This window comes from Natator depressus, chromosome 5, assembly GCF_965152275.1.
Source record: "Natator depressus isolate rNatDep1 chromosome 5, rNatDep2.hap1, whole genome shotgun sequence".
Classification (NCBI taxonomy): domain Eukaryota; kingdom Metazoa; phylum Chordata; order Testudines; family Cheloniidae; genus Natator; species Natator depressus.
This window is the reverse complement of record NC_134238.1, coordinates 34,628,389-34,649,969: the sequence shown is the minus strand read 5'-3', so window position 1 is coordinate 34,649,969 and position 21,581 is coordinate 34,628,389. Positions and strand designations below refer to the sequence as shown.

General features: G+C 42.5%; 1 protein-coding gene across 1 annotated transcript in view; it reads right to left on the bottom strand.

Annotated features, from left to right (window-relative positions):
* IL31RA (interleukin 31 receptor A) overlaps nt 1-21,159 on the bottom strand; it is a 71,571-nt gene extending 50,412 nt beyond the window's left edge. Inside the window, 6 exon segments of the mRNA XM_074953762.1 lie at nt 343-639; nt 2,759-2,776; nt 4,548-4,632; nt 8,183-8,353; nt 17,433-17,670; nt 20,870-21,159. Coding sequence (XP_074809863.1) covers nt 343-639; nt 2,759-2,776; nt 4,548-4,632; nt 8,183-8,353; nt 17,433-17,670; nt 20,870-21,159 — 1,099 coding nt within the window.
* Nucleotides 21,160-21,581: the final 422 nt, after the last annotated feature.

Here is a 21,581-nt window from a genome sequence, read left to right as displayed (position 1 = left end):
TTATAATTTGCTGGACAAGAGAAGCTTACTCAGTATCTTCCCTGGTGATTGTTAGGGTAGGGTAGACTAGACGTAACACTTTAACATCTAAGAGCTTGAATAAAAGCCCATGGAAGTCAAGAACTATTAACACGCATCAGTAAGGGAAGCAGGTACTCCTCTGTCATTTCAGAAAAAACATGAAAAAATGCTTGCACATACATGTCCTAAAATACAACAAACTAACAAATGGATTAATAATTTTAAAACATTTAAAGGTTGTCCACTATAACTATGAAGGGTATCATTTACATTAGTATCTTTTAAAAACTTTTAATTTCAAAATCACATAATTCTACTTACAGCCAGATTTAACTTCGGTGTGAACAAGAAGTTGTTCTTTATCTAGATATTTAATTAAGCATTTCACATGCGCACTTTCATTGGTGAAATTATGGATGGTTACACGAGAAACAGTTTCATTGATAATGTTGTAGTTTTCTTGTGCAATCAAATTCTGATTCAACTTCCAGATAATGTGACTTGCATTTCTGTAAGGCATATTGTAGTTTCCCAGAGTGCAAAGAAGTTTTAAGGTCGAACCTCTTTCAATTTCAGGAGACTGAGGAGAAATGTAAGCATTTCTCATAGAATTTCTATCTAAAAAAAAAAAAAAGAGTCAGACAAATCAAACATTTTTTAAAAAAAATAGTTTCATTTACCATTACAGGCTATGGGTATGTCTACACTGTAATTAAACACCCATGGCTGGCCTGTGTCAGCTGACTCAGGATCGCAGGGCTCGGGCTAAGGGGTTGTTTAACTGTAGTGTAGATGTTTGGGCTCTCTGAGACCCCATAAGGGAGTGGGGGGTCCCAGAACTTAGTCTCCTGAACATCTACACTGAAATTAAAAGTAAAACTAATAAAGTATTTAATTTGTCCATGTATGTAACTGCCTTAGTTGCCACTGGATCATTAGATGATCCTGAATGGGAGAATAAGCAGTTCACATGATAATCCCCATTAAAACGCATTCCTTACCGCAGCACAGCTTGAGATCTCCTGGTGTCAAATTTACACAGTATCCTACTTCAACTTATTCAAACAAGTGGAGCCCCCTTGTAAGTTAAACTTTATTTTCCCAAATCTCAGTGAACAGTTGTCACTACAATCAGCAACCCAGGTCCTGCATTAAGGTATTTCACTTTTAATGAATGAATTAAATTTCTCACACTTAACACAGAAGTGAAAGGAAAAACTTGAAACACCAAACTAAAGTTGCAATAAGTACAGAACCATAATACATTGTTGAAATAGTATGTCCACAGTCTGATTCCAGATAATCCTCTTAAATATACCTCCTATCCCTCTTTCTGGCCCTATTTGCCAATTAGGGATTCCCTTATGTGCAAAGCAAAAATTGCAAGGGCACTGGGTGACAGGCTGGAACATACTAGCGCCTCAGAGCCCTGTGGACCAGCATTCAAGATGCATAGGCCCTGACATCACCCACACCCTCATTAATAGTCTAAATACTAAGATGCGTGAACTTGAGTGCCTGGTATTAAATGAGGATATTGAAACAACAGACATCACAAAAACTTGATCTAACGATGACAATCAATAGGACACCATAATATCAGGGTACAAAATATATAGGAATAACAGAATAGATTGGGCTGGTGGGAGTGTGAAACTATATGTGAAAGAAAGCATAGTGTCAAATATAGTAAAAATCTAAATGAATCCAACTGTACTGCAGAATCTCTACAGCTAGAAAGTCCATGCTTGAATAATAAGAGTAGAGCAGCAGAAATATACAACTGACTACCTCATCAAGATGGTGATAGTAATTGTGAAATGCTCAGGGAGATTTATAAAAACCACAAAAATAGAAAACTCGGTAGTAATGTGGGATTTCAACTATCCCCATATTGACTGGACACATCATCTCTGGACAGCATGAAGAGGCGATTAGAGATGAAAATTGGAAGTCAAATCCTGCTGAAGAAAATAGAAAGGAACAAACTCTGGCAAATCAAGTGTAAAAGTATAATTATGCATCCAAAAAGAATTTGGAGAGCAACTAGCAAATGACTCAAACAGCAAAAAAAATGTAAGTACATGAGAAGCAGGAAGCCTACCAACCAGTAGAGCCACTGGACAATCAAGGTGCTAAAGGAGCACTCAAGACAGACCAGGCCATTGAGGAGAAGATAAATTAAATCTTTGCACAGGTATTCACTGCAGATGTTGTGAGGGAGACTCCCCACCCAAGCCATTTTTAAGAGACAAATCTGAGGAACTGTCTGTGACAGAATACACCCCTATAGTCACACCTTACACCTTATTGTAATAATCTCTGTGCAAAGCATTCCTTGCAATGTATCATTTCAAAACCCATAATCTGCTGGTCAGTATTGTCCCAGTAAAATATGTGTGGCAACATTGTATGTGAAGTTATACAATTCCCCTGTATGGTGTTATTAACACATGTTCCAAATGTCACAGCCCTGCACAGATGGAAGTTGGCAAACAGGTCTCTCCTAAACAAAGAAATGGGTACTCTACTTAATTTGCATTTTAGCAGTAAACAGAGTCATCAAGCAGAAAGTGAAATGAAGAAAGTTCAAACAGATGAAAAAACCAGAAGAGAATATCCATCTACAACCTCTTTGGCTCCTGAGTCTCAGGTGGAAATGTTTTTCAAGAGGGGGCCTGAAACTAAAAAGGAGGGACAAACACACCAAGGCATCCCTCTTTCACTCCCCACTTACCTATCGCACTCACTGCACCTGAAGAGAAAAAGGAAGCAGGTGTTAGATTCTGGGGGAAGGGTACAGAACAAAACCATTTGTGATCATTGTATTACAGCTAGCTGAGCCATGCATCCTGCCCCTAGAGGTTGCCATATGTTTCATCTCTCATAATAGGAGAGGTTGGTATCACAGTGTATTATTAAGGTTGTTTGATACTTCCTATTATAATATCCTGTTTCAGTTGCTTATAACTTTGCCAAACTAACTATTTGGGTTCAAATTTTCCATATGGAAAAAAATAATTTAAGATATATGGGCAATCTTAATTCTGGCAATTCCTAACTTTTTAGTGCTTGACTTTGCAACCTCAATAACATTCTTTTAACATAGCTGATATTATAAACAAACACATTACACGCACAAAACTCTCCTTCATTAGAATGACCTGTACTATGAATATGAAAATAAGAAGCAGATAGGGTGGTGGTCTAGCACTTTGAACTAGATAATGATCACTTCTTAAATCAGTGAAATAGTCAAATTTTGTTCTGAATGTGTGTCATTTCCCTCTATGCTACACACTATTAACCCAGCTCTCCTCTCAAACACCATTTGTTAGGGAAGTTGCAAAAAGAAAATTTCCTTTACTTTTCAGTGGTGTCCTGTACCATGACGCACAAACAACACTAATGTGACTAAAATACAAAGCTTCCAAAACTGCTTTCGTATGTAGGTGATCTTTGATTCCTTTTTACTTCTGCACCCCAACAAAGGGAACTCATCTCTTCCATGCTTTTTGCTGTTTTTCTCTAATGCCATATCTTAACCTAAATGTATACATTTACGTAGCTTGAAATGTCCGTTTACTTCTTTTGTTACACAAGCATCCAGATCAAAGATTTTAAATACTGGTTGCATAGTGATATATCTGATATACAACTGTTCAGCTGTACCCCTTTCATGGAGTGTTCTGGCTTCTGAAGACATTTGTATATTTCTTGCATGCAACCCAAAGACAAAAAGAGACAAAAATCCCTTTACATGTGACCTTGTTGCCTGTCTTGTGATAACTTTGCAAAGTTTTTAAAGTAATGCATAACAATTTGCATGTGAACTGCCGATATAGCCACTAAAGACTCCATATTTTGCCATATTAGCGCTGTTATTTCCTGTTCTAAGGATAAAGGAAAATTGGAATCTCAAATACTATTTTGCACTGAAGACAAATACTAACTCTTTAAATTGTGAACAATATATGAACATTAAGGTTTATTAAATTTGTCTCTGAATAGGGAATATGAGGCTGTCCACCTCTTGCCTTTACATATTAAATACTGTTAGTTCACATTTGTTTAGTTTAAAATTCTCCAAAAATACTGCATCCTCACTGGCTGACAATGAGAAGCTTTGTCATGGCTTTCCAATACAGATGCCCTCCTCTTCCCTAAGGAACAGGGAAAGAATTATCTAACTAATGTGGTTTGTTCTGTGAGTTTATAATGAGACTAAATAAATATAATGCCAGTATTTGCTATCAGCTTTAATTGTAAATTGAGATCAATTACAATATCTGTGATTACTTCATTTGTTGCTCTATGCTGTACACTACTCCACCAAATACCATTTCCAATTAATTGGGATACAGCTGAACACAATTAGATATTTAGTACATACCTAATTGAAATCCTAGTGTTTTAAATGTACTTTTTCCATTCAGTTACTCTTGAAAAGATAGCAGTTTTTCCTTTTCTTTGGAAAGATTTCTTAAAATAAGACAAGTTAGTAATGCAGAAGTGTTTCATCCTACCTGCTTTGTAGGTTCTGCAAAGCACAGTAAATATGCAAAGCAAACAGTAGAACATTTTCTTTACAATAAATGGGAGCAGGGAACACTGTAATAAAATAGACAAGAAGTTATTTATTTCAACTGATAGGGCACCTCCTCCATCTCTCTCAGTGCTGTACACCACTACAATAATCCATACATAAAATAAATACAAAGGTAAACTAACATATTTATTTATTTTTAAGTCTTTTTTCCAGTTGACTGCATTTCCCAAAAGAGGAAGTCAAATTGATAATGTTTTGCCTTATTGGAATCACCAATTACTAATTTAGAAACTTCCTCACATCCTCTTACCAACAAACCTCGACTCTGTTCAGAGAATCATACTTCAACAGGAGGGATGTGATACATGTGTCGCAATATATGCATTAATAAGCATTATGAAATCAGTTACTCTATTGGGTCTTATAGATCAACACTGCAATGTAGTTACTGTATAGTAATAAGCCTAGGATAGGCACTTTTTAGGAAGATATAACTCAAAATAAAATCTCTTAGAAGGGTTTCTTTTCTTTCTATAAAGGGGTTAGCTCCATCCTTTAAGGCCTTAATTCAGCAAAGCACTTTACCATGTGCTAAACATTAAGCATAACCCCCAAACTCCCACCAAAGTCAGTGGAGTCATTTATTTTCATAAGTGCTTTGCTGAAACATAACCCAGATTCTCAGATGAGTTACTGATGGACAGTAAAAGTTCAAGTGTAACATGCTGATAATAATGTCCTTATTTCCATGTTATTTATTTATGCATACACTCAAGTTATGCTGGATTTTAAGAGGCATATGTTATTTCCACTCTCTCCCATGTCAATAATGGACAATTTTTTGCCTTGTCTATTCCCTGTTTACTAAATCCTCTTTATTTATTTATTTATTTATTATTCATCACTGATGGATCCAATCAGAATCAGGGCCCTGTTGTGGTAGGGGTTATACAAATGCATACAAAGATGTGGGGAGCTCACAATCCAAGGGCTTGTGACCATGCCCATGTGAGTACAGGTCACTGTGGACTGATGCAATTTTAGATGCATATCCACAGAATTTAGCAACAGATCAGTTTTGACTTTTCTCTCCCATTAGAGCTGCAGAGACAGCTGAATTCTATTTCATTGTTGACGCAAAAGAAAAAGATATTAAATAAGTTTCAACCAGTTTCACCTGTGCAAGACCATTTAACACAGTGATACTCAAACTGGAGCTCATGAGATGCAAGTGGCTCTTTGATGTGTCTCTTACAGCTATGCTTTTACTATGCTATTAACCAATTGTAGTTGATAAAATAATACTTGCTGTGAGAATAATATATAAAAAATAGTAAATGAAACAATGAATTCACACTACTCTGGTTCTTCTGGGTAATGTTGATGGCTAAGTTGGCTCCTGAACCACTGAGGTCTGAGTATCACTGATTCAACATAACATGGTTGCAGACATCAGAGAGTATAATTTGGCCTGCAGAACGTTGCTAGTGGTGATCCACTTGACTCTCTGATGACAGGCTTAGTATGCAGGGCTAGCAACTAGAGAAACACTTTTTGCTTGGGGCCATCCACAAATCTGGAAGCTGGGTTGCTTTTCCCTAAATCAAGGCAGCTCCAACCACTCAGCTGCAAGACTGTGACACTCAGATCTGCAATCAGCAACTCTTCCCCATTAATGGTGGTTGTGTGTTCAACTGGGATTAGGAAAATTGTCCATGTTTTTTCTGAAAATTTCAATGAAATCAATGAATAACCAATGAAGTGCTAATTAATAATCCTCTCTCTTTTCCCAATTAACATTCAGGGTGGGTTGGGTTTGTGGACCTTATTGCTCTAAGAAAGGAAAGTTCAGATAAGGCACAGATAACCTATCCATATTGTAATGAGGTCCACAGATTCCTGACAAACTGGAGTTTCACAGCAGTGTCCTTTTAGGAGGGGAACTATATACAGTTACGTACAGAAGTGAAAAGGGATGACCCTTTCATGACAGTTACTGGGATACTACAGCGAGGAACACCTGTCTACTGAAGGCAGCATCAGATGATGACTGGATGTCCAGTTTGTAGAATTTGAAGGTGGTATGAACAGATGACTGCTTTCCAGATTTCTGCGTATGAACATTCTGCCCATGAAGCTGCCACAGTTCTGAGGGACGTGAGCTCAGATATTGGAAAGTGGAGTTTTGGATTTTTGACTCACATGTTCCTGAGATACAATATCTAAACAACCTGGATATGGAGGATTTTGAAGCCTCCTTTCCCTGGCACCACTAAAACCACAAAAAAGCATGTGTCTTTCTGACCTGAGTTGTACCGTGAGATTTCTGCAGACATCCAAAGTATGCCCCTATTTCTCCTTTGGACACGATGGAGCTGGGCAGAAGGAGGAAAAAATAAATTTCCTGTGCCCTATGGAGCCTGGAGCTAGTCTTTAGAATCAACCCTGTCTTCATACTAAGTACCACTGTAGCTTTATGGAAGGTGTAGTATTGAGGTTCCAGGAAAAGAGCCTCCAATGCAGAAAAGACAGTTATCTTTTCCGTAACTGGTGTTCTTTGAGATGTGTTGCTCATGTCCATTCCATAATAGGTGTGTGCGCTCACCACATGCATCAATGCCAGAAGGTTTTCCCTCAGCAGTATCCTTAGGGAACTGGTTCTGGCGCCCCCTGGAGTTGTGCCAGCATGGCACAGTATAAGGGGCACCGCCAATTCCCCCCACCCTCAGTTTCTTCTTGCCCGAAACTCCGACAGTGGGGAAGGAGGGCGGGTCATGGAATGGACATGAGCAACACATCTCGAAGAACACCAGTTATGGAAAAGGTAACTTTCTTTTCTTTGAGTGCTTGCTCATGTCCATTCCATATTAGGTGACTCCAAAGCAGTAACCCCGGAGGTGGGTAGGAGTTCACGGATGTGTAGATTGCAACACAGCTCTGTCGAACCCAGTGTTATCCCTGGCCTGCTGAGTGGTGGCACAATGAGTAGTAAACGTGTGGACAGAGGACCACGTTGTGGCTCTATAGATGTCCTGGATAGGCATGTGTGCCAGGAAGGCTGCCAAAGATGACTGTGCTCTCATCGAGTGAGCTCTGACAATCAGCTGTGGTGGAACCTCCGCAGGTCATAACAGGTCCTTATGCACAAGGTAATCCAATGAGAAATCCTCTGTGAGGACACCAGAAGACCCTTCAACCTATCTGCTGTAGCGATGAAGAGTTGATTTACAGAAAGGCTTTGTACGTTCTAAGTAAAAAGCCATGGCCCTACAGACGTCCAAGGCGTGAAGACGCCTCTCTTCACTGGTTTTGTGTGGTTTTGGGACAGAATACTGGAAGGAAGATGTCCTGGTTCATATGGAAAATGGAGACCACCTTTGGCAGGAAGGCCAGGTGGGACCACAAATGAACCTCATCTTTATAGAAGACCATGTACAGCGGTAAGGACAAGGCTTTCATTTCAGAGACCAGTCTCGCTGACGTCACCACTACCAGGAACACGACCTTCCATGACATGTGGGACAAGGAGCAGGAACCCAGCAGCTCAAAGGGTGGGCCAGTGAGCCTAGCGAGGACCAAGTTAAGATCCCACTATGGGACAGAAGCCTGTACCTGTGGGAAGAGTCTCTCAAGCCCTCTCAAGAATCTGACAGTCATGTCATAGGAAATCATCATCTGTCCTTGGATCAGCAGGTGAAAAGTGGAAATAGCCGTGAGATGCACTCTAATGGACGAGTGCGCCATGCCCTGATTCCTCAAATGGAACAGGTAGTCGAGGAGAGCCTATATGAAAGAACACGAGGGAGAGATGCCACATTCATAACCCCAGCGGGAAAACCTTGTCCATTTGGCCAGGTAAATCAACCTAGTTGAGGGCTTCCTACTCCCCAGGAGGACCTGTTGGACTCCTTCCAACAGGTCCGCTCCTCCAGGTTCAGCCACGCAGCATCCAGGCCGAGAGGTGGAGGGACTTGAGGTCAGGGTGCAGGCTCTTGAGCATGCCAAACCAGTGCTGGCGAGTCCTGCTGGGATGATAACAACCACCTGTGCCTTGTCTCTCTCGATCTTTGACAGGACTCTGCTGATGAGTGGAATCAGAGGGAACGGGTACATCAGGCTCCCTGGCCTCGCCAGGAGGAAGGCATCAGAAAGGGAGCCCTTACTCAGACCTTGCCGAGAACAAAACCGGTGGCATTTCCTGTTCTATCTGGTAGCCAACAGGTCCACTTGGTGAGTTCCCCACCTTTGGAAGATCATGCAGGCTACCTCTGGATGGAGCAACCACTCATGGTGAGAGGAAAAGTCCCTGCTGAGCTGGTCTGCCAGGGTATTCTTGACACCGGGGAGGCGACAAGCTTCCAGGTGAATTTCGTGGCTGATGCACAAGTCCCATAGACGGAGTGCATCCTGACAGAGAACCGACAGCATGCCCCGTCCCCCAACTAAGTCCCGTTTGGGACTAACGAAGAGTTGAGAACTACTGCTAAGGATAACTATATACAACTATATTACAGGTTTTCAAAGTTTGCAAGAACAGAGGACGAAACAACACTAGCTGAAGCAGCAGACGTTCCAGCACCATCACTGGTGGCAAGAAGGAACTGAAGGTGGGGGAGCTGGCAGCACCCCTTATACTGCACCATACGGGCACCACTCCAGGGGGCGCCAGAGCCGGTCCCCTACGGATACTGCTGAGGAAAAACTTCCGGCACCGGTGCATGTGGTGAGCACACACACCTAATATGGAATGGACATGAGCAAGCATTCAAAGACGAAACAGACATGATTGCTATCAAGAATGCCACATTACTTTCTAAACATTAATGAGGCACCTTCAGGAGTGGTTCAAACAGAGGGCCTTACTAGCACTGAGAACCAGGTAAGATCCCATAAAAGAACTTCATGCATTTCAGGAAGTGAATGCTTTCATAAGAAAAACCACTGGATATCTGGATAAGACGAAACCCTCTACTTGTCTACTCCACTAAGGATGCTAAACAAAGCACCAACTTGACTTTTGAGTCTGAACTGCCAGGCCTAGCCTGAGTCCATATTGAAGAAATGTGAGAATCTGTGGCACCTATGTAGTAGTGGGGGTGAGATCTTTGTCCTGGTACCAATGGGTAAGCCTTAACTTGGTCCTTCAATATGTAGACGATTTAATAAATTGTAGATTTATTTCTGGAAGCTAAAATAGTGGTTATTAGCTCTCTGAATAACCTCTTCAACTTAGGAGGTTCTGGTTAAGCACCAAGCAGCTACATTCAGACTGTCTGGATTCTGATGTATGATTGGCCTTTGTAATATCTACCACCCAGAAGGGATATGGTATTTGTACCATGTCAAGGAGATCAAAGATCTAAGATCTCCTTAGCCAGAATGAGGCTACCAGAATTACCAGTGCTGCATTGCTATTGGTCTTCATTAGCATTACAGTGAGGAGAGGACAAGGGAGTGAAAGCATATATGAGTCCCTTTTGATCATCTTTGAAATAAGGCACTGGTTGGCTTCACTTTATGATCCCATCAGCAAGAGCAGAACATTGAAACTTTGTCCATGTAGGTAGGCAAACACACACATCTGTTGCTAGTCGACCAAATTTCTTTACCAGGAAATGGAACACCTCTGTGTGTAGTTCACATTCTGAATTATCTAAGTTTTGCCTGATGAGCCAGAAGGCCATTAACATTCCATTTTCCCATGGAAGTGAAGGGAGTGAATTGACTGCTTATTCTTCTCTGCCCAGTCAACAGGAAGCGAGCTTCTCTCTGCAGAACTGTAGACCTTGTTCCCCTTTGTCTGTTGACATATAACATGGCTGGGTGTTGTCTGTCACAATCAGAGCATGAGGGGAATCAAGACATGTGAGTTAAGCCTTGAGAACATATCAGGTTGCCCTAAGCTTAGCCAAATTATGCTGTGCTTGCTCTACTGTTTGGACCAGATCCCTTGTTCCTATGTGAGTGCCTCCAAGCTTGCATCTCTGATCAACGTCCTCACTGGTTTGCCTATCCAAAAGCCTGACTTTAATCTACTGGGACTCAATCACCATCTGAATGACTTGAGAATCCTCCTGGCAAGAGATACTTTTGCTGAAGCATGAATAAGAGATAGGTGAGAGAGTTTGTATTATAAGGCATGCAAAGGAATCCACATACTGCAATATTTGGGATAGCAGACACTGCACTGAAATACAAACCAAAAAAAGTTTTTGATTGCTTTTGTAGAAATAGTTAATAAATCTTAAATGTTAGATGGAGGGGAAAGATTTGCAGAAGCTAACAAAACCTACATTTTTGCTGTACTAGCTCAAAGTCTTGCATTAGCACATACCATTGCCTTAAAGAGATATCTGCAAATGAGGAAGAGAGAAATGGGCTTGTAACTTTCTTTAGCTTGTTAACCTTCTCTGCTTTTTAGTTTGTTTGTAAATAAGAAATTAAGGTAATCTGCCCTGGAACACACTATAATGACTGGAGAACTTCACAAGAGTCAAGAGAACTAAATCTGAGCAATTGCTTAAAATTCTTGGTTTGTTTTTGTTAATATGTATTTAACTTTAATTACTAATATTTTGGATACAGGATGTCTTCGTTAAAGACATGGCACTCCCTTCAAGTAAAGAGTTAGAGCTCAAAATAAACATTCTTCAAAACCCTCAGAGGTCATTTATCACTTCATGTAATAAACTACTGCATAATGATAGTGGTGTTATCAAACAGTTCTGTTCTACATCAGAGGTTGTCTTTCAATAGTAAGTGGGGTGGTTCCTGTACCATGTGTTCAAATACTATGAAAATAACTTTAGATTCCTTCAATTAGTACTAAATAAATAGGTTTATAAACATTAGAAATGCCTACCTTGTTAAATGTAAAATGTTTTCAAAGAGCTCATTACAATTATCGTGGCACTAATCTGGCAAACATTTATGTACATGGGGGGACGATGCCTCTGTGCGATAAGTATGTGTGTAACTGTTTGTATGAAAGAGCTTGATAAGCAGCCAGTATTCAACAACGAAGATAAGCGTAGCTCTTTTCTAGTTTTTGCTCTTGCAAATTCTTAATCACTAACAGCACATACAAAAATGTGGGAAAAATTTGTTCTCAATTTACTGTATTTGCTTTTCCAGTAAATTAAGACTTTTCAGCTAAATATGTACAACAGATTTTTGTATCAACTGGTTAACAGTTAGAATTTTACATCCTTTGACTAAAAGAAACAAAGTTGAATAACCAGATTTCCCCCTGATGTTTTAAGTCATTGAATAACTATATTTAGCGACAAAAAGGCATTAAGAGCTACAATAAGATCAAGAGCTACTTTTATGCCAGATTCAATTGCCAAATTTATAGGAGTAGCTCAAAAATAAGCAGCTATAGGGGTTGTGACAGAGAGATTAATTATAAAATGGAAGGAGCAATGCCACCTGCAGAAGACAGCTTATGTACCTACTGCTCCAGGCATAAAGTGTTAATTGGATTCCCTACCTCAAAAAGCCACCCCAAATAATCAGAAAGTAATGCCTAATGGCCAGCCCAAGGAATTCCAGATGCTTGGTTCTCCATATGCAGGATATACACAATCCTCACTGAAGTTCTAGGTGTGGGAGAATTTGACCTTCCATACCTTGGAAACAGTTTCAGAAGCATGAATCAAAGAAGTGTATGGAGATTATGAATGTCCACAAAAGTTAGTTTAAGACTTTCAGCAACCCCACGAAACGTGGTAGGTGGACGCTGACACCAAAGATAATGAACCAACTCATGCAGAGGACGACCTCTGTTGGCAGCATATGCCCTTCTTCATCTGGGAATCAAATTACTCATTCTGCACAGGTCTTTGATTAAAAGTGTTACCAAAAAAAAAAAAAAAAATGGCCACATGGCTGGTACCTGAACATGGGAACTGCCATACTGGTCCAAATCCATAGTCCAGTACCCTGCCTCTAAGAATGGCCAGCACCAGGTGCTTCAGAAGAAGGTGCAAACAACTCTGCAGCAGACAGAGGTGGGTTAGTTTCCCCTGCAAAGAAATCCTCTCCAAATCTCTAAAGCTTAAAGACTGCCTTAAGCACTGAAGAATTAAAGTTTAATATCCAATTAAAACTTATTTTTATTATTATAGGCTGGACTGCTAGTACTGTCTATTACTAATGCAGCCTGACACTTTCTATTATAAAACTCTATTTTCAATTGGTTATACCTCTGCCAAACTTTAACTGTTTGGGCTGAAATTTTACATGCTAGTTATCTACCTCAGACCTAACTATTCTGGAAAATTTCAGCCCAAACAGTTTAGCCATTTTTGAGAACTAGGTTAGGGATATGTAATTGTTTTGCACATTAGAAAATTCTTTAGGGATCTTCTTTGAACAGCTCTCGTGTCACCATACTTTGGATCAGGGACTTGAAATTTTGCAGGGAAGTAGCCTTTGTATCAGGGATATGCCTTGTGCTGCCCCTGTCAAAATTCTGCCCAATTGGCCTATAGCGAGGAGTAGGGTTGCCAACTTTCTACTTGCACAAAACTGAACACCCTTGCCCCGCCACTCCTCTGAGGCCCCGCTCCATGCTCACTGCATTCCTGCCCCCTCCCCTCCCCCCCCGGTCGCTCACTCTCCCCACCCTCACTCATTTTCACCAGGCTGGCTCAGAGGATTGGGGTGTGGGAAAAATCAGGAAACTCGTTGGGTGTTGAACAAGTATGAGAGTTTGCTTACCTCTTCCAATCTATGAATAAGAATGAGACATGGAAGGGATGTCAAGAGGTTATCAAGGCCAGCCCACTGTGTTGAGGCAGAACCAAGTATACCTGGATCACCAAATAATTCATAGAATATCAGAGTTGGAAGGTCAACCTCTGGAGGTCATCTAGTCCAACCCCCTGCTCAAAGCAGGACCAATCCCCAATTAAATCATCCCAGCCAGGGCTTTGTCAAGCCTGACCTTAAAAACTTCTAAGGAAGGAGATTCTACCACCTCCCTAGGTAATGCATTCCAGTGCTTCACCACCCTTCTAGTGAAAAAGTTTTTCCTAATATCCAACCTAAACCTCCCCCACTGCAACTTGAGACCATTACTCCTTGTCCTGTCATCTTCTACCACTGAGAATAGTCTAGAACCATCCTCTTTGGAACCACCTCTCAGGTAGTTGAAAGCAGCTATCAAATCCCCCCTCATTCTTCTCTTCTGCAGACTAAACAATCCCAGTTCCCTCAGCCTCTCCTCATAAGTCATGTGTTCCAGACCCCTAATCATTTTTGTTGCCCTTCGCTGGACTCTCTCCAATTTATCCACATCCTTCTTGTAGTGTGGGGCCCAAAACTGGACACAGTACTCCAGATGAGGCCTCACCAATGTCGAATAGAGGGGAACGATCACATCCCTCGATCTGCTGGCAATGCCCCTACTTATACATCCCAAAATGCCATTGGCCTTCTTGGCAACAAGGGCACACTGTTGACTCATATCCAGCTTCTTGTCCACTGTCACCCCTAGGTCCTTTTCCGCAGAACTGCTGCCTAACCATTCGGTCCCTAGTCTGTAGCGGTGCATTGGATTCTTCCTTCCTAAGTGCAGGACTCTGCACTTGTCCTTGTTGAACCTCATCAGATTTCTTTTGGCCCAATCCTCTAATTTGTCTAGGTCCTTCTGTATCCTATCCCTACCCTCCAGCGTATCTACCACACCTCCCAGTTTAGTGTCATCTGCAAACTTGCTGAGGGTGCAACCCACACCATCCTCCAGATCATTAATGAAGATATTGAACAAAACCAGCCCCAGGACCGACCCTTGGGGCACTCCGCTAGATACCGGCTGCCAACTAGACATGGAGCCATTGATCACTACCCGTTGGGCCCGACAATCTAGCCAACTTTCTACCCACCTTGTAGTGCATCCATCCAGCCCATACTTCTTTAACTTGCTGACAAGAATACTGTGGGAGACCATGTCAAAAGCTTTGCTAAAGTCGAGGAATAACATGTCCACTGCTTTTCCTTCATCCACAGAACCAGTTATCTCATCATAGAAGGCAATTAGATTAGTCAGGCATGACTTTCCCTTGGTGAATCCATGCTGACTGTTCCTGATCACTTTCCTCTCGTCTAAGTGCTTCAGAATTGATTTCTTGAGGAATTATCCTGTTTATCCTGTTCTGTTCATTCCCTCTGAAGCATCTGGCACTGGCCACTGTCAGAAGACAGGATATTAGGCTAGACAGACCATTGGTCTGACTCAGTATGGCTGCCTTATGTATGTTGATAATTTTAGACCATCCCTGACAGCTGTTTATCTAACCTGTTCTTAAAAACCTGCAATTATGGGGATTCCACAGCCTTCCTTGGAAGCCTATTTGTCTTTAACTATCCTTATAGTCTCCCTTGCTGCAGATTAAACCCATTACTTCATGTCCTGGCTTCAGTGGATATGGAGAACAATTGATTACCATTCTCTTTATAACAGGCCTTAACATATTTGAAGACTTATCAGTCTTCCCTTAGGCTTGTTTTCTCAAAACTAAACATGTCCAGTGTTGTTGTTTTGTTTGTTTTTCTGTTCATTGTTTTTTTAAGCTTTTCCTCAGGTCAGATTTTCTACATAACATTGATCATGCTACCAAAGAGTGTCATGAAACTCTTATCTTCATTATTTCTTCTCCTTTATCTGTAAGAAGGAACAATATTGCTGAAAAACAGTTTTACGGATATGTCTACACTGAAATCAGACACCTGTGGCTGCCCTGTTTCAGCCAACTTGGGCTAAGGAGCTGTTTAATTATGGTGCAGGCATTCAGGCTTGGGCTGTAGGACCCTGCAAGATGGGAAGATCCCAGAGTTTAGGCTACAGCCTGAGCCCAACAGCAGGGCAGCCTGAGCCAAGTCAGCTGGCATGGACCAGCTGTGGGTTTTTAATTGCAGCAAAGACTTACCCTAAATTACTTAAATGATGTGTGGATTTTATGTCAGTGTTCAAGGGGTGCTTGATCTTGGAGCTAACCCCTTCTTACTCCCTGGGCTGAACTGGGGGGAACCATATGTTCAAAGGACAGTTTAGTATGACCCTCAGCATTGGAGTCTGCCCCATAAGATGATTTAGTTAAGTTCTTGCACATCATGCTTCCTTTGTGCATGAAACCCACCTGGCACCCAGTAGCTAACTATAGATTTAAACAGGAACCTAGTCATGAACTCTTTTAGGCAATCCGCTTCAGAAGACAACACCCACGTAACCAACTCTAAAGGGAAAGTTTAAGGATGCTTTCCTAGGTTCTACGTGTGGTGTTTGTGAAAGACTTATATTCAAGCATCAACTCATTATGTGTTCCTCCCCAAGGCACAGCAGCACCAAATATGTTTTTCTGCTCTAGACACTATCATTATAGAAATGAGTTGTCTGGATGCTCCACAACAGCCAGAAGCAGCTCAGTAGAATCATAAGCAAAACCAAAATGCCCTAAGCAACAAACATCTGGCAAAAAGCCTACACTACATAAAACTATAGCAATTAAACTTTTTAGAAAAATGGTGCTCAAAAAGAGACTGACAGCTAGTGACAGAGCTGAATTTCAACTTTTACTGATATAGGCAGTGAAAAAAACTGAATAGTTGCTTAAGCTGCAACCCTCTTATATATCCTCTGGTCAGACCTGAAGATATAATCAGGCTGCTCAGCACCAAAGGAGACTGCTATCTATTCTAGACTGTTCTGAACTCATGTAGGCATCACAGACAGCAAAGATCAGTTACTTTTCCACACCAGACATCCTAGAAGATTTAACAGAAACATCACTGTTCATAAGATAAGTCTACTTTATTGTAACTGTACAACAAGGATTTCTCTTTAAAGAAGTGCATCCTCCCTCCCCCTCTAAAGATTAAAGGAGGCTATAATGAAATAGGAAGTTACTAAGCAAAGTACAAGTAACACTTTTTCCTGTTTGGACCCAAAGACAAATAGTTAAAAAAATAAAAGGAAAGACAAAAGAGAGAGCACACCACCTCCAGTGCCAGCATCTGGGCCCCTGGGGAGCAGAGGGTATTTAGGAAACAAAATCCAGCAGTGCAGAGATGCTGCGCCTTGGGGGTTTGGGCATTTAAGAAACTAGCATTTTCCTCCATATATGATGGATGCTATGCCTTAGGAAACAAACACAATACAACTAGCATTTATACATCATCTTTCATATAAATTACATCCCAAAGAGATTACAGAGTTAAATAACAAAGGGAGAAATCCAGAGTTCTTAAGAAAGATTTTCAGGTGAGATTTGGAGAAGTGACAAAGTGTCAGTGTGGTGACAAGACAAAGAGGCTCTTCCTCAGGACAGGAGCTAGAGCTACACCCAGGGTGCCCACAGTGTTACAGGAGCATGGTAGACTGATAGTAGACATAATGAAAGAGGGAAAGCAGCAAAGAGAGAGAAAGAACAGGATAGGTGAAGTCTCTGGAGCAAGTGTACAACCACACTCCAAAAATGACACTCAGACCTTACAAAGGTCCCAGCCCCCGGGGCATCCCTCCAACTCACCCGAGACACGCCGCCTCTGAGTGGATCCCAGCTCCCGGGGCATCCCTCCAACCCACCGCCTATGAGTGGATTCCAGCCCTCAGGGCATCCCTCCAACCCACCCAAGACACGCCGCCTCTGAGTGGATCCCAGCCCCCGGGGCATCCCTCCAACCCACCCGAGACACGCCGCCTCTGAGTGGATCCCAGCCCCCGGGGCATCCCTCCAATCCAGCTGACAAACCTGCCAAGCCCCGCAACAAGCACCAGCTTCGCCCCCCAAGACGCTGCCCAGGCGCCGACCCGCCGTGAGCTGAGAGAGGCGCTTGGAGCCGCCGCGCGCGCTCTCACCTGAGGATAGCGGGCAGGGAGCGGGCCCTGCGCGGGGAGACAGCGCCCCTCGGGCACAGCCGCCGCCGAGCGTGCCCGGCCCGCGCAGCTCCTCAGCTCGGCGCCCCCAGGACAACGCCCAGCCGTGGGGCTGCTGGGGGTAGCGCTGGCCCGCGGGCTGAGGCTGCGATATACCGCCCTCTGGGGAGGGACAGGACCCCGCTGCCGGGAGCCCCGAAGAGCTGACGGGCTCAGGCAGCTGCCGACAGATCACGTACCTTAAATGAAACAGCTGCCGGGGGCGGGGGGTGTCTCTTCCCCAGGGCGCAGCTTGTCTCCACGCGCGGGAAGACCGGACACTTAAGTCTACGCGAGCTGTGATGGCCCTGGCCCGGCGCCGGGGCTTCCCCTCCCTCCCCCCACCACAGCCCCTCTGTCCCTCCCGCTCAGAATAAGATCAGGAGAGGTGGCAGTGCCAGGTCCCCGGCCCCCGTAGCATAGGCTGGTATCCCGGGCATAGGTCCGTGGCCACCATAGCTACGGGGAGGAGGGGGAAGAAGAGTACTGACTAGGTAGTTAGGGCATCAACACTGTAAACCAGAAACGATAACAAAAAAATGGTGCCCCCTTTCACTGCATATACATTTTTCTAAGCTTAAAAGTGTTTTACAGTAGAAACCCCCTCACCCCCATTTTATGAACTAATGAGGAATTGAGTTAATTAAATCAAGTTAATAAAACTGAACATTTCAAAATTACAGTAGGTACAGCAGAAGTTGCAAGATGCTTTCTTCCCTTTGTCAAACTACTACAAAGAGATTTCAAACACATTGGAAGAATTGGAATGTGAAAGGATGTTAAGTTTCAGAGTAGCAGCCATGTTAGTCTGTATCCACAAAAAAAGGCATACTTGGGGCACCTTAGAGACTAACACATTTATTTAAGCATAAGCTTTCGTGAGCTACAACTCACTTCATCGGATGCATGCAGTGGAAAATATAGTGGGGAGATTTTATATGCACAAAGAACATGAAACAATGGGTGTTACCATACAGACTGTAACGAGAGTCATCAGGTAAGGTGAGCTATTACCAGCAGGAAGGGGGGGGGGGGGGAAGACCTTTTGTAGTGATAATCAAGGGGGGCCATTTCCAGCAGTTGACAAGAATGTGTGAGGAACAGGGGGGGGTGGAGGGGGACGCAGGGGAATAAACATGGGGAAATAGTTTTACTCCCAGTATTTATTCAAACTTAATTTAATGGTGTCCAGTTTGCAAATTAATTTCAATTCAGCAGTCTCTCGTTGGAGTCTGTTTTCAGGAAGATCACCAATGGATTGTAGTTTCCTCAAGAAGTCAGTGGTGTCTCGAAGATAGTTAGGAGTGCTGGTAGCATAGGGCCTGAGGAGGAATTCTACATAGCCAGACAATCCTGCTGTCAGGGTGCCAATGCCTGAGATGATGGAGCGTCCAGGATTTCCAGGTTTATGAATCTTAGGTAGCAGATAGAATACCCCTGCTTGGGATTCTAGGGGTGTGCCTGTGCAGATTTGTTCTTGTGCTTTTTCAGGGAGTTTCTTGAGCAGATGGTGTAGTTTCTTTTGGTAACCCTCAGTGGGATCAGAAGATAATGGCTTGTAGAATGTGGTGTTGGAGAACTGCCTAGCAGCCTCTTGTTCATATTCCAACCTATTCATGATGATGACAGCACCTCCTTTGTCAGCCTTTTTGATTATGATGTCAGGGTTGTGTTTCTGAGACTGTGGATGGCATTGTGTTCTGCACGGCTGAGGTTATGGGGCAAGTGATGCTGCTTTTCCACAATTTCAGCCCGTGCACATCGGCGGAAGCACTCTATGTAGAAGTCCAGTCTGTTGTTTCTACCTTCAGGAGGAGTCCACCCAGAATCCTTCTTTTTGTAGTGTTGGTAGGAAGGTCTCTGTGGGTTAGTATGCCGTTCAGCGGTGTGTTGGAAATATTCCTTGAGTCGGGGACGTCGAAAATAGGATTCCAGGTCACCACAGAAATGTATCATGTTCGTGGGGGTGGAGGGGCAGAAGGAAAGGCCCCGAGATAGGACAGATTCTTCTGCTGGGCTAAGAGTATAGTTGGATAGATTAACAATATTGCTCGGTGGGTTATGGGAACCACTGTTGTGGCCCCTTGAGGCATGTAGTAGTTTACATAGTTTAGTATCCTTTTTCTTTTGTAGAGAAGCAAAGTGTGTGTTGTAAATGGCTTGTCTAGTTTTTGTAAAGTCCAGCCACGAGGAAGTTTGTGTGAAGAGTTGTTTTTTTTATGAGAGTATCCAGTTTTCAGAGCTCATTCTTAATCTTTCCCAGTTTGCTGTATAGGACGTTGATCAGGTGGTTCCGCAGTTTCTTTGAGAGTGTGTGGCACAAGCTGTCAGCATAGTCTGTGTGGTATGTAGATTGTAATGTATTTTTTTACCTTCAGTCCTTTTGGTATGATGTCCATCTGTTTACATTTGGAAAGGAAGATGATGTCTGTCTGCATCTGTACGAGTTTTTTCATGAAGTTGATGGATTTCCACTCCATACGGCTAAATTCAGTGCCTTGCATACTGACAGGTTTCAGAGTAGCAGCCGTGTTAGTCTGTATCCACAAAAAGAAAAGGAGTACTTGTGGCACCTTAGAGATGAACAAATTTATTTGAGCCTAAGCTTTTGTGAGCTACAGCTCACTTTACTGAATGCATTCAGTGGAAAATACAGTATATATGTGTATATAAAATCTCCCCACTGTATTTTCCACTGCATGCATCCGATGAAGTAAGCTGTAACTCATGAAAGCTTATGCTCAAATAAATTTGTTAGTCTCTAAGGTGCCACAAGTACTCCTTTTCTTTTTAAAGGATGTTACGTTGTTCTTCAGTATCACTTTGTGATTCCCTCCCACCCCCAGGGAAAAATGGTTCATACAACCAGTCATTCATAGGAGTCGTGTTGATAAAATTGAGGTATACTGTAATTTTTTAAAAGACTTATGCCCCAATTCAGTAAAATGATCCATCCTTCAGCATCACAAAACTATGGAAGGCATAATGTGACTGAAGCAGGGGGTACAAAACAGGGGGGGAAAGGACTATGCTTGCAAGGATGTAGATACCATTACCCTTTTTGATCCAAGTGGTTAGCATAGGTTCAAGGCTCCATGGATTGTTTTCATTAGGGGAGAAACAGATACAGTCGGGTATCTTTAATGCAATCCTGCTTATTTTTTAGGATGGCTGAATAGTTCAATCAGTCTTAGGATTCAGAAGGCTACCTCTATACAACAGCACTAACGGTAGCCTTTTGAACTCTCAGATTGATTGAATAGTTCAATCATCCCACCAGATTGTCAGGTGGTGTGGTTTTTGTCACTTCCAAGAACCTCACAAGCCTACAGAAACACTCTGGATTCAAAGTTTCTCCACTGATTTGAGCCTTAACTCACCTAGGAGAGACCCCAAGTCTGATGAAGAATTCCTTCACTAGAACCACTACTACTTTCACAGCCTCTTGGTTTCTTATTGGGCAAACTTCAGTCCCTTTTGTGAAGTAGTCAGTAGGCACCAGCAAATATTCATTGTCAACCTCAGTCTCAGGCAGAAGCCCAAGCACATAAATAGCAATGCACTGAACCAGTGCACCACAACACTTGGCTGCATTTGAGCTCTTCCTGACTAATGGAACGGTTCTTTGTAATTCAAGCATCACATTGGTGCAGGGAATTAATCTCTGCATCCTGACAGCATTTCCCCAGTAGAAATTCTCCCTTAGCTTGGCTAAAGTTTTTGAAACCCCAAAGTGTTCAGCAGTTTTAAAATCATGACAACCTCTGAACCTCTCTTTTCCTTTCTGCTACAATCTGCTCGTCTCCCCCACCCCTACAGTATTTCATCTTTAAAGTCCAAGCTTTTCCACTGTGACCAGAAAGCTTTTATTTTATTTGAGGTGATGCTACGTTCCAAGACGGTTGCATTTGCTAAATGATTTTCCAATCACACTGTATGCTGATATCAGGTTCCTCCCTTTGGGAAACTTTTAGCTATTCTGCAGTCCATTCCTGCAACCTCCACATGCACTGTTCCAATGGATGAATCAAGAACATTTGTACTTCTACAAATGATGTGAAGGGAGACAGACATCTCTTGCTGAATACACAC